Here is a 13,023-nt window from a genome sequence, read left to right on the forward strand (position 1 = left end):
ACAGCTGTGCTGAGAGACCCACCTGCCTAAATTGGGGCAGGATCAGGAAGACCCTGGGGAGGGGAAGGGAAGCGAAGGATCTAGCATTATAAAGAGTGTAAAAGGGGCCGGGTTCCGTGACTCAGCCTGTAACCCCACGCTTTGGGAGACCGAGGTGAGTGGATTGCCTGAGCCTGCGGGTTCGAGACCTGCCTGGGCAACTTGGCGAGACCTCATCTCTACAATAAATCAAAAAATCAGCCGGGCGTGGTAGTGCATGCCTGTAATTCCAGCTACTCGGAAGGCTGAGGCAGAAGGATCGCCGGAGCCCATCAGGTCGAGGCTGTGGTGGCCGGGAGCGGCCACTGCACTCCAGTCTGGGTGACAGAGTGAGACTCTGACTCAAAAAAAAAAAAAAAAAAAGAAAAGAAAAAATAAAAAGAGTGTAAGTGGTATTGTGATAAAGGGAAACGGTACAATGGAGGAAAGCCAGTCAGAAACTCCAGACAAAGCTAAAGTAATGTACAGCTTGTCTCTTCGGTGAAACATTTACCTACTCATGGTATTTGCTAATATTCCACTTCTAGAGTTAACATTTTGACAAAAAAGGAATGATCACTTTTGACAACACAAAAGCACAGACACCACACTTCAGTGAGAAGAGACAGCAAAAAGGAAGCATGTGGGTTGAAACTCCCGCCTGGGAAGGTGAGTCGTCAGCATTGCTGGCGAAGGCGTTGAAAGACACGAGGCTGGTGTGATCCATCAGGTGCCGAGGTAACAGACAGGGAATTAACAATACGGCTATAACTGGCTACACTGGTAAGCTGGAAAGGACCATGGGATAGTGGGAAGGAGCTGAACTACCACGTCTCGTTGTAAAAATTCTGGAGGTAATGTTTCCCGTTGATCAATGGACAAGCCAAGGAAGAAGCCAGCTTTTTAGAGGGAAGCACACACCTGCTAGAAGACAGAGCCAGAGACCTGGGAGGTGCACCTTCTTGATAGAGCGCTGAGAGCAGGAGGGGGCAATTGGTCTTACTACGTGCAGGCTCCACTTGGTAATTCAAAAGACATTGTCAAAAGAAGAAAAAAATGACAGAGACAGCTTCATAGAAAGACGTAGTGCATGAGTGCTGTTGCATGAAGACTTCTCACAACTGAATTAGAGTTGTTGACCCCTTGCTGAGGGTACCATGAGGCATGTCAGGAGAACCTGGGGGGTGGGCACCGTGGCTGTGAAATGTGTTGCCCTGGTCTCTCCATTCTTTCCTCAGGGATTCATGAATTGAGCTTGGTTTTAAAGAGGCAATTCTTATAATAAATAAACTAAATGTAAATATATCTATATGGTGATAGGGAAAGGGAGACGTCATTTGAGGGCTTTTGAAGAATCATCTGTGGACCATCATCATCCTCTGGCAGCACTTGGTGGCACTGCACTCAATGGGAGCTTCCCTTTGCCCTGGATTTAGCCGTGGCTCTGCTGCATTCTGCCAAGCGAAGTCGAAGGTCCTGTGTGCAGGTGTCCTGTGTCCTGGGTACCAGGGACTCGGGAGGCTGCAGGCTGAGTGCTGCTTTGCTCAGTGGGAGGTGCCACACCAGAGGGTTATGTTGTCAACACACCCAGATATGGTATATGTGGAAATTTGCATGCTATGTGTCTGCATGTGCGCTTCCTCAGTCTAGTAGGTGGGCACGTGCAGACACATAGTATACACTGTGATGATTAACCTTTATAAAAGATACTTTTAAAAATATACATATTTTCATTTATCCTAAATTATTTTTTTACTTTGAAATTTAACATGTGTGGAAACTCTAGTATGGAATCTCCCACAGAGTAATTTATATGATAGTATTTTACGATACTGGCAAAAATAGTTTCCGGTTCTTAGTGAAAAATAGTGCTGTTACTAATCAATTAGTGTTCTCAGCTGAGTGTGTAATTACCAAATCAGTTTCACATTTGTGCTACTAATGTAGCAGAATATATAGTAATAAGAAATTTCATATAGATCCTTAAAATAGATAAAATATTGGTTAAGAGAGAATAGTCAGAATGTTATTTAGACCTTTCTGCTTGTTCAACATTTGCATTTAACATAATCATCAACAGTGTTGGGTCCTTATACATAGATTTAAGAGTCACTTTTTGTGCCAATTCTGGCCACACTCTTGTGCATTGGTGCAAGGCCCCGACTCTTGCCAGGAGGGAATATCAAAAGTGAGCTCCGCGTTTGAACCTCTGGCTTCTTCCCTGGAGGACCTTCCCAAAACTGCAGCCCTAGGAAGCAGGACCCAGACGAAAGAGCTGCCGGAGGAAACAGGGGTCAGAGCTTGGGGCTACTGCGGCAGCTGGAGCACTTAGGATGCGATACAGGAAGGCGGGTGCCAGCATAGCAAAAAAGGCTCCCTTCTTTGTAGAGGTGCCATGGCGTCTGTGGCCAGGCACAAAGCTGGGCACGCTCAGGATAACATTCCACAAAGCCTGGCAGAAAACAGGTGTTCGGGGTTTGTAAGCAGAAGAGAGACGCCACGCTATACTGAGAGATGTTGGGGGCGACTGAATTTGTGTGGGGGAGACCTCACTGGCTTCCCAGGCGTTCAGGAGGACTAGGCCTTAAAAACAGGGCTGCAGGAGACTGGCCCCAAAATGGTGTCATCCAGTCTCAAAAGGGCAGAGCTGAGCACAGAACAAAGCCCAACCTGCTTTCCAGGAAGTCAACAAAACCTACACTCTCAACAATAAAATCAGAAATTATTAGACATATGGAAAAGCAAGAAAATATGACTCATAACCAGGAGAAAAAGCAGTCAGTGGAATAGAAAAAACAGTTAACACACCCAGATATGATACATGTTGAAAGTTGCAGGCAAGGAATTGAAAACAGCTATTGTACATATAATAAAGGATTTTTAATGGACATAATTAGTGTAAGGTGGGAAATTTCAGCAAAGGAATTGAAACTATAATAAGGAACTGAATGGAAACTCCGGAATTGAAAAATTCACTCTCTGAAATGGAAATTCCACTGGAAGAACTTAACATCAAATTGGCCCCTGAAGAAGTGATCGGTAGCTTTGAGCACAGACCAGCAGGCTATCAGAATGGAAGCACAGAAAGGAAAAACTGAAAAAATGAACAGAGCTTCAGTGGCCTGTAGGACAATATCAAGGGTCTCACCTAAATGTAACTGGAGTCTCAGAAAGACAGAGGCAAGAGATGAAAGCCAAAGTGCATATAGGTGGAAATATACATATAGAATTAAATTGAAAATTGCACATTGAATTAAAATTAACCCAGGGATCCAAGATTTTTAATGAACCCCAAACAGAATAAACACAAAGAAAACTACACTTGGCTTTGTTGTAGTGAATTGTAGTCAAATTACTGCAGATCAAAGATAAGCAGATCTTGGAAAGAAGTTAGAGTGGGGGAAAGCAAGGGGAAGAATTACTGCTGACTTCTCATCAGAAACAATACTGACCATCTGGGCGAGGTGGCACACGCCTATAGTCGCAGCTACTCAGGAAGCTGTGGTGAGAGATCACTTGAGCCCAGGACTTCAGGGCTAGCCTAGGCAACATACTGCGATCCTATTTCTAAAAAAGAAAAGAAACAATAACACTGCAAACCAGAATACAAGGAACGACATTTTTTGAGTGTTAAAAAAGAAAAAAAAAAATAACCTGTCAATTCAGAATTCTATATTTACCAGCAACAGCCTTCAAAAATGAAGAGAAAATCAAGGTATTTTAAGATTGACACAGCTGGGAGAATCTATTCCCAGCAGACCCTTAGAACAGGAAATATTAAAGGAAATTCTTCAAGCCAAAGGAAAATAATGCTAGATGCAAACTTAGTTCAGGAAGTGATGAAAAACACCTGAAATGGTAAATGGGTAAACTGACTTATTCTTCCTTCAGCTCTTAAATTCTTTAAAAGACATGTGACCTTTTAAAACGAAAATCACATTGCATTGTGAAATCTGTAGTTAATGCAGAAGTAAACTGTATGACAGCAATGACCCAGAGGACGGAGGCGAGATCATAGAAATACATTGTTCAGGGCTCTGACATCAAATGTGAAGTGACATAGGGTTAATTCAAGAAAGAACTGTGATTCGTTAAGGATGTGTGTTATCATCCCTACAACAAGGGATGGTAACAAAAATTGAACAGAGGATATAAGTTGAAACACTAAAAAAAAATTCAATTAATCCAAAAGCGGAAAGGAAAGTCACAAAGCACACATAGGACAAAAGGAAAGCAAAGAGCAAATTGTGGATTTAACTCCAACTAGATCAATAATTCCATTAAGTATAAATGAACCAAGACTCCGGTTAAAACGCAGAATTTATCCCATGGAATACAAAGAGCAAGATCCAACTATAAGCTATGTACAAGAGATACTCTTCAGATATAAAGACACGGGTTAGAGGTAACGGGTTAGATGGAGACGACATCTATGCGAGCACCAGTCATGAGAAAGCGGGTGTGGCTCTACCTACTCAAACAGCCAAGGCACACTACTTGTGGCCGTGGATTTTTTTTAAATTTATTTATTTATTATAAAGATGTGGGGTACAATTCAGGGTTAGAATTACAAACATTGATCATTAATAAAACAAACAACAGTGGCCGTGGATTTGAACATTCCTCTCTCAGTGGCTGATTAAAAAAAAGCCGGGGGAGCAATCAGTACGGATACAGAAGAATTAAGTAACCCTGTCCATGGCCCTCACCTATTTGACATGCATAGAACACCCTACCCAACAACTGCATAAGAAAGATCAAAATTCTTCGGACATTAGTACCAGGCAAGGCCTTGACGCCGCTTTCTACCCTGCCAGGTGGCCACACCTGCCTTGGAGGGTGGTCTTAGTGTCAGACCATGGACTCCTAGCATGCACAACATGTTCTTGCAGGCCAAGGAGTAGCATCTGCCTCCCTGGACTCCTTTGGAAGAAGGCAAAGGGCTCTCTGCTCCTGCCTGCAGGTCACCAGCCCCGGGCCCCTGAGCCCATGAAGGGAGTCTTCCCACGAACCAGCTTATTTCTCATAGAAAAAGGTTCAGTTCCTCCTCTGCGCTGATCTGCGGAGATGTGCTCCCCTACCGTGCAGGGGGGAGAGAATCCTGCCTGAGCAGGTGGTGTTGCAGCCCGGGCCACAGCGGTGCCAGGGCAGATGGTGGAGCAGATGTTGCTCCAATTCGAGGCTGCCCTGGGGTCCTTCTGAGGTCAGACTTCCACATGGGCCCGGGAAACAGAGTGCCGTTGTGGGGAGGAGGCCCCCAAAAGGTGCTTGTTCTGCTGTCCCCCCAAAAATAAGTCCTTTACGACAACAGGTAATGATTCTGTCTCAGGGCTCTGTGAGTTGAATGGACTCAGCCAGTTGATTTTGCTTTGGGGTGTCTCAGAAGGTTACTGTCAGGGTCAGCTGGGGTCACAACCATTGGATGTCCCTGCAACTAACTCCCACATGCCTAGGATCTCTTCCATGTCCCAAAGGCTCTCTCCCATGACCTGGTGTGCCCTGGGTCTCTCCCAAATCCCCAGGGCCGTCTCTCACATCCCCGGGGTCTCTCGCCCAGCCAGGCATCCCAAAGGCGTTCTCCACCCTGGCCATGAGTCCCCTCCCAGCCTCGTGGCTCTGTGAGCACCTCCAGGGTGAGTGTCTAAGGCGCCCTCGCCACACGGAGACATTCCAGGCCAAGTGACAAGGTCTCAGAAGGCCAGGGGTCCCTTGCCTTGCATCCCGTCAGTCGGGCGAGCCCCTTGAAGCTGGCCTGGACTCTGGGAGGATAAGGCCCTGCGCAAGAGTGCACGGGACGGGAGATGCCCTCTTCTCTGGATGCCGCCTGTGCAGGGCCACAGGAAACGTGCTCTGTCCCCCAGGGTTGAGGCCCAGCTGGTGGCAGAGATGCTGTGCACTGCGGCCTGCATCCAGGGCAGGAGCATCCTGGAGAACCTGAAGGGCAGGAAGCAGCTGCGGCTGGCGGCCGCCAAAGCCTTCATGGAGAGTGCCAGGTGCGCTGGGTGGGCTCCCAGGGCTCAACCGGAGGCCAGGGGCACATGGGATGAGGTGAGGCTTCCTGGCTGGGTGCCTGCAGCCTGACCTTGGGGCTGCTGGACCCATGCTGCCAGAGCCACTCTGCTGGAGAGTGGGCACAGCAGGGATGCCCGACCTGCATTCCATCCCGCATGAGGGGACAGGCCATGGGCCCAGGGAGGGAGGGAGTGCATCGCCGGACACCCGGCACCCAGGCTCACCCTGTTCGTCCCAGTCCAGTAGCTCCAGGGGGCCTGGCGGTGCTGCTCCCTGACGACCAGCCCTCTTTCAGATTCGGTGGCATCGCAGGCAGCAGTGCCCTGGTGATGCTGGCGGCGCGGCACTCCTGGAACGCCTGGCTCCCCCTCTTGTCCTCTGCCGCCTACAGGAAGCAGGCTGCGGGGGCCGTGCAGAGGCTCATCAGCACCATCAACAGGACCGAGGCCAGAAAGCAGGTGGGCCAGACGGTGGGCGGTGGCTTCCTGGATCCCGCTGCTGCTTCCAACGGGTCTTCCAAAAGGAATCTGTAGAGATACCCAAGGAAATACAGACTCCGCAGGACTGACGGTTTCTGTCGGGAGCACCTCCCGCTGAGGAGGGGTGTGAGGGCCAAGGGGACGTCCTGGAGCCCAGTAGGGGTGGGGCCCTTGCAGAGTTCAGTGCTTGGCTGTGACCCCCCTGCCTCCCACACACGTGCGCTGAGGGGAGCCCTGAGCCTGGAATGCAAAGCTAGAGGCAGGGAATGAGGCCGGAAACCCCTGCCTGAAGGAGCTTGAACTCTAGAAAGGGAAGACAGGCCCCACGTGCAGGTGAGAGTGGAGCAGAGGGTGGGGCTGTGGGCAAATGAGGCCACCAGGAGCGTCTGGTCATCCAGGGAGGGGCCGGGAGCTGCGGGTGGGAGGCCGGGAATGGGTGCCCTTGGGGGTCAGACAGGTCTCTCCAGGAGCAGGAGCCCAGGCTGGCGCCTCCCTGAGCACAGAGCAGCAGGGCAAGCTTCTGCTTTGCAGACTGGGCTTCCTCCGTGGCCCACTCGAGTCCGTGAGCGCTTTGCTCTCCTGGGCTTGCCGGGTGAGAGGGCCAAGGTGGGCAGGCACAGCTCTGTGCTGAGCCGGTGAACAGCGTTGGGCTTCGTGAAAATGAAGAGCTTTTACGCCTCAAGACCCTATCCAGTGAGTGAAGCAAAGGAAGAGAGAAGTGCCCGGCAAGGAGTTTCCGATAAACCCCCCACCACTGCCCAAGATGGTCTGACCCGGTCTAGCTGGCTGTGCGGGGGGGTATGGGCCAGGACACAGCACCAAGGTCCAGAGTCCTGGGGAAACCCAGTCAGCTCTGAGTTCTCTCTTGCTGCCTTGGCTGTTGCTAGGACTCGGGAGTCAACCACAGAGAGCCCCAAAGTGAGGACTTCTAAGGGAACCAGAACAACATAAAACACCTCCCCCTTCTCCAGTGGGAGAAGCGGGAGGTGGAAGTGGAGCACAACACAGTAGAGGAAGCCCAACTTTCCTGAGTTTCCTCTCGTTGCCTGTCTTTAGTGTCGTATCTATGAAGCCACTGCCAAATCCAAATTATGAAGACATTCTCCAGTGTGTTCTCCCAAGAATGTCCTAACTTTCGCTGTGAAGTTTAGACGTTGTATCCATTTTGAGTCGATTTCTTTTGTGTGGGGTGTAAAATAAGGGACCAGCTTCATTCTTCTGCATGTGGACATTCAGTTTTCCCAGCACCACTTAGGAAGACACTGTCTCTCCTCAGTGAATGATCTTGGCAGCCTTGCTGAAATAATTCTATCATAAACCTAGGGTTTATTTCTGGCTTCTCTATGCTATTCCATGAGTCTACATGGCTGTCATTACGCCAGAACTTTGCTGTTTTAGTTACTGTAGCTTTGTAACATGTTTCCAAGATGAGCAGTGTGAGTCCTTCAACTTTAGTCTGTTTTTTCAAGATTGTTTTGGCTACTTGGGGCCCCTTACAATTCCACAGACATTTGAGGATCAGGTTTTTCATATTTTTTAAAATGCTGAAATTTTGGTAGAGATTGTGCTGAATCTGTAGGCTGCTCTGGGTAGTACCGACATTTTATCTTATTTATTTTATTTTATTTATTTATTATTTTTTTGAGTTGAAGTCTCACTCCATCACCCAGACAGGAGTGCAGTGGCACGCTCCCGGCCACTGCAGCCTCGACCTGCTGGGCTCCGGCAGTCCTTCCGCCTCAGCCTTCCAAGTAGCTGGAACTACAGGTGCGCTACCACGCCCAGCTAATTTTTTATTTATTGTAGAGACAAGGTCTCACCAAGTTGCCCGGGCAGGTCTCAAACCCACGGGCTCAGGCAATCCACTCGCCTCAGCCTCCCAAAGCACTGGGATTACAGGCTGAGCCACCGAGTCTGGCCAGTTCTGACATTTTAATAATGTTCAATCTTCCTATTCATAAACATGGATGTATTTTCATTTCTTGAGTTCTTTAATTTCTTTCAGCAACATTTCAGTTTTCAGCATACTAGTCTTTCGCCTCTTTGGTTAGATTCCTAAGTATTTAATTCTTTTAGGTGCTGTTGTAAATAGGATTGTTTTCTGTCTTAGCCTGGGCTGCCATTACAAAATACCATAGACTGGGTGGCTGACACAACGGAAGTTTATTTTTCACAGTTCTGGAGGCTGGACTTCTGAGACCAGGGTGCCAGCATGGCTGGGTCCCGGTGAGGAATATCTTCCTGGCTGCAGATGGTCCCCTTCTCACTGTGTCCCCATAGGGTACACAGGAGAAGAGAGCTCTCTGGTGTCTCCTCTTATATAGGCACTGATTCAGTCATGAGAGTCACACCCTCGTGACCACATCTAACCATAATTACCTCCCAAAGGCTCCATCTCCAAACACCACCATGGCAAGGGTGAGGGCTTTCATATATGAATGTGGGAGAAGGGAAACACAATTCAGTCTATGGCACTTTCTTAATGTCCTTTTTGGGTTGTTCATGGTTGGTGAATACAAGCACAGATGATTGGTGTATGTTGATCTTGGTCCCTGCAACTTTTCTGAATTCACTTATTGGCTCCAGTAACTTTCTTGTAGATTTGTAAGGAGTTTCTATATATAGGATTATGTCATCTGTGAGCAGAGATCGTTTTACGTCTTTCCAATTTAGCTACCTTTAATTTTTCTTCTCTGATAGCTTTAGCCAGAACTTCCAGTACAATGTTTAGTAGCAGCGGTGGAAATAACATCCTGGTCTTGTTCCTAATCTTAGGAGGAGAGCTTCAGTCTTTTGCTATTGAGTATGATGTGAAATGTGGGTTTTTCATAAGAACGCTTTATTGTGTTGAGGAATTTTCACTCTATTTCTAGTTTTCTGATAGTTTTTAATTGTGTCAGGGTGTTGAATTTTATCAAATGCTTTTTCTCCATTGATTGAGATAATCAGATGGTCTTTCTCCTTTGTTCTGTTAAAGTGGTGTGTTACACTGATTGATCTTATGTTGAACCACCCTTACGTTTCTGGTTAAATTCTACTTGGTTGTTATGAATAACATTTTTAATATACCAGCTGGGCGCGGAGGCTCATGCCAGTAATCCCAACACTTTGGGAGGCAGAGGCGAGAGAATTGCCTGAGCTCAGGGGTTTGAGACCAGCCTGAGCAACATGGGGAAACCTCTCTACAATAAATCATAAAATTAGTCAGGCGTGGTAGTGCATGCCTATAGTTCCAGCTGCTGGGAAGGCTGAGGCAGAAGGATTGCCTGAGCCCAGCAGATCAAGGCTGTGGTGGCCACGAGCATGCCACTGCACTCCAGCCTAGACGACAGAGTGAGACTCTGACTCAAACAAACAACATTTTTAAAAAAAATTTACCATTGTATTTGATTTGCTAACATTTTGTGGAAAATGTTTGCATCTAAATTCATAAAGAATATTGCTCTATACTTTTCTTGTGATGTCTTTATCTGGATTTGGTACCAAAGTAATGCTGTCTTCATAGACTAATTTAGGAAGTATTTCTTTGTCTTCCACTTTTGAAGAGTTTAGAATTGCTACTAATTCTTCTTTAAATGTTTGGTAGAATTCACAGGTGAAGCCATCTGGTCTGAGATTTTTCTTTATTAGGTTGGTGATTACTAGTTAAGTAAGTCTGTTGAGATTTTTCCTTGTGTTTGTGAGTCGGTTTAGATAATCTGTGTGTTTCAAAGGATTTGTCCACTTCTTCTAGATTACCTAATTTTGTTGGTCCGCAATTGTTCCTAGGATTCTCTTATAATCCTTTTTATTTCCCTAAGGTCTAAAGTAATGTGTCTACTTATTTTACTTATTTTGTTACTTATTTTAGTTATTTGAATTTGAATTATTTGAATTTTTTTGTCAATCTAGGCAAAGACTTGTTAACTTTGTTGATCTTCTTAAAGAACCAACTTTTAAACAATAGATTTTCTTTTATTCTTGTTTTTTTTATCTTTGCTCTAGTCCTTACGATTCCTTTCCTTCTGCTAGTTTTGGATGTGGTTTATTATTTTTGTAGTTCCTGAAGATGCAAAGCTAGATTATTATTATTATTATTATTATTTTTTCAGTTGGAGTCTCACTCTGTCGCCCAGACTGGAGTGCAGTGGCCGCTCCCGGCCACCGCAGCCTCGACCTGCTGGGCTCTGGCGATCCTTCCGCCTCAGCCTTCCAAGTAGCCGGAATTACAGGCATGCGCTACCACGCCCGGCTGATTTTTTATTTATTGTGGAGATGAGGGCTCGCCAAGTTGCCCAGGCGGGTCTCGAATCCGCGGGCTCAGACAGTTCACTCACCTCAGCCTCCCAAGGCGCGGGATTACAGGCTGAGCCACCGAGCCTGGCTCAAAGCTAGATTATTGATCTGAGAATTTCTTCTCTTTAATATGGCATTTATAGTTGTAAACTTCCCTTTGAGTACAGTTTTCACTGCCGATTATGTTAGGGGAGTAGTCTCCCTCAGTGTGTGTGTGTGTGTGTGTGTGTGTGGTATTAGCCTTGCACTACAAAACCTTTTCTAGTTGAAATCTGACTTTTTGTGGCTTAGTATGTTAGAAGTTTGGCTGCAGTTTCTGTAATTGAGTACAGAATCTAAAAGGAAGATACTGAGGCAAAATTAACATAAATAGAGAATTTATTTGGGCCAAGCTTGGGGATTGCAACCCCGGAGCATAGGTTCAAGTTGCTGCTCAGATTAGCAACAGTTACAAGTGGATTTTTAAAGGGAAAGAAAAGGCAGTTCCTGAGTTGTTTACCAAGCATTTACTTTAAAATAACATCAGCTATTCATTGGCAATATATACATTGTTAAGCTATAGCATGGATTATAGTGTTTGGTGTAGCACTGTTAGGTTAATGTATAGCTATTTGTGGCAAGAGCAAGCAATTTCAAGGAGTGAATACACAGCTGGTGGGGACAGGTATGATTGCAGTCTCATTTTAATGACTTTCTGAGCCTGACCATTTTAAAGGACTCACATTTCTCGGATAAAAGTTATTTTCTTTCCTCATGTAGAAAGAATAACAATTTCAACTTTCCAATGTATGTGTTCTCTGTTTTACTTTAGGAAAAAGGGAAAACACAGCTTCTGCACCAGTGGCCCACAGCCGACTTCCAAGGTGGCGGAACTGCTGATGGCAGTTTTCTTCCAGGTGCGTAGCAAGATGGGCAAACCCACGGGTTCTTAGGCACGAGGAAAGGGATGGACTTGATAGTGATGTTGAATGTGTAGTACTTTTAAATTCCTGTGCTCTTACAGGAAGCGCCTTAATCACGACAGTAACCACAGATCATAACTATTCTGCGCTCGATGCATGACAGGCATCCTGAGTGCTCTTCACGACTGTCCTTGTGAAGGTCCCATTCAACACACAAAGAAGCCACGGCCAGGATCTCGGGCCCTTGTCTAGGGCCACACACCACCCCAGACCAGGGTGAACATCTTCACCTTTGTGGTACCTGCCTTAAAGTCTAACCTCTTGGCTATTCTGACAGATAAATCCTATTTTTCGACTTGCATAAAAAACGAGGAGATATACTCCTGCAAAACAAACAAAAAAACCATACTGATCTTAGAACAATGGAACCCTATTTTAGAATACCAGTTCATGTTTATAGGAAAAATAATTTCCTACTAAAAAATAATTGCCTCTATTAATGTAAGAGTATGAATGTGTATTTAGAAAGTCTTTAAATGTTGTGAAACAGAAAAGTGGAATCTACTTTGGGTATTTTAGAGTCTCTTAAGAAATGTAATTCTGGGCCGGGCTCGGTGGCTCAGCCTGTAATCCCGTGCCTTGGGAGGCCGAGGTGAGTGAATTGCCTGAGCCCGTGGGTTTGAGACCCACCTGGGCAACTTGGCGAGACCTCATCTCTACAATAAATCAAAAAATTAGCTGGGCGTGGGAGTGCACGCCTGTAGTTCTAGTTATTTGGAAGGCTGAGGCGGAAGGATCGCTGGAGCCCAGCAGGTGGAGGCTGCGGTAGCCAGGAGCGGCCACTGCACTCCACTCTGGGCAGCAAAGTGAGACTCCAACTCAAAAAAAAATAAAATAAAATAAAATAAAAGAAATATAATTCTGAGCTGGGCTCGGTGGCTCAGCCTGTAATCCCGCACCTTTAGGAGGCTGAGGTGAGTGGATTGCCTGAGCCCGCGAGTTCGAGACCCGCCTGGGCAACTTGGCGAGACCTCATCTCTACAATAAATCAAAAAATTAGCTGGGCGTGGGAGTGCACGCCTGTAGTTCTAGTTATTTGGAAGGCTGAGGCGGAAGGATCGCTGGAGCCCAGCAGGTGGAGGCTGCGGTAGCCAGGAGCGGCCACTGCACTCCACTCTGGGCAGCAAAGTGAGACTCCAACTCAAAAAAAAATAAAATAAAATAAAATAAAAGAAATATAATTCTGAGCTGGGCTCGGTGGCTCAGCCTGTAATCCCGCACCTTTAGGAGGCTGAGGTGAGTGGATTGCCTGAGCCCGCGAGTTCGAGACCCGCCTG

General features: G+C 46.6%; 1 protein-coding gene across 1 annotated transcript in view; it reads left to right on the forward strand.

The window, feature by feature from the left end:
* The window catches only part of LOC103260112 (cilia- and flagella-associated protein 46-like), a gene marked incomplete at its 3' end in the record, with an annotated part of 70,512 nt that extends 58,832 nt beyond the window's left edge, over nt 1–11,680 (forward strand). Inside the window, exons 23-25 of the mRNA XM_021712183.1 lie at nt 5,880–6,011; nt 6,326–6,488; nt 11,596–11,680. Of these exons, the coding sequence (XP_021567858.1) occupies nt 5,880–6,011; nt 6,326–6,488; nt 11,596–11,680 (380 nt within the window). The remainder of the gene's footprint in view (nt 1–5,879; nt 6,012–6,325; nt 6,489–11,595) is intronic.
* Nucleotides 11,681–13,023: the final 1,343 nt, after the last annotated feature.

Source organism: Carlito syrichta, unplaced genomic scaffold (genome assembly GCF_000164805.1).
Source record: "Carlito syrichta isolate Samal-C Ts95f unplaced genomic scaffold, Tarsius_syrichta-2.0.1 Scaffold303117, whole genome shotgun sequence".
Classification (NCBI taxonomy): domain Eukaryota; kingdom Metazoa; phylum Chordata; class Mammalia; order Primates; family Tarsiidae; genus Carlito; species Carlito syrichta.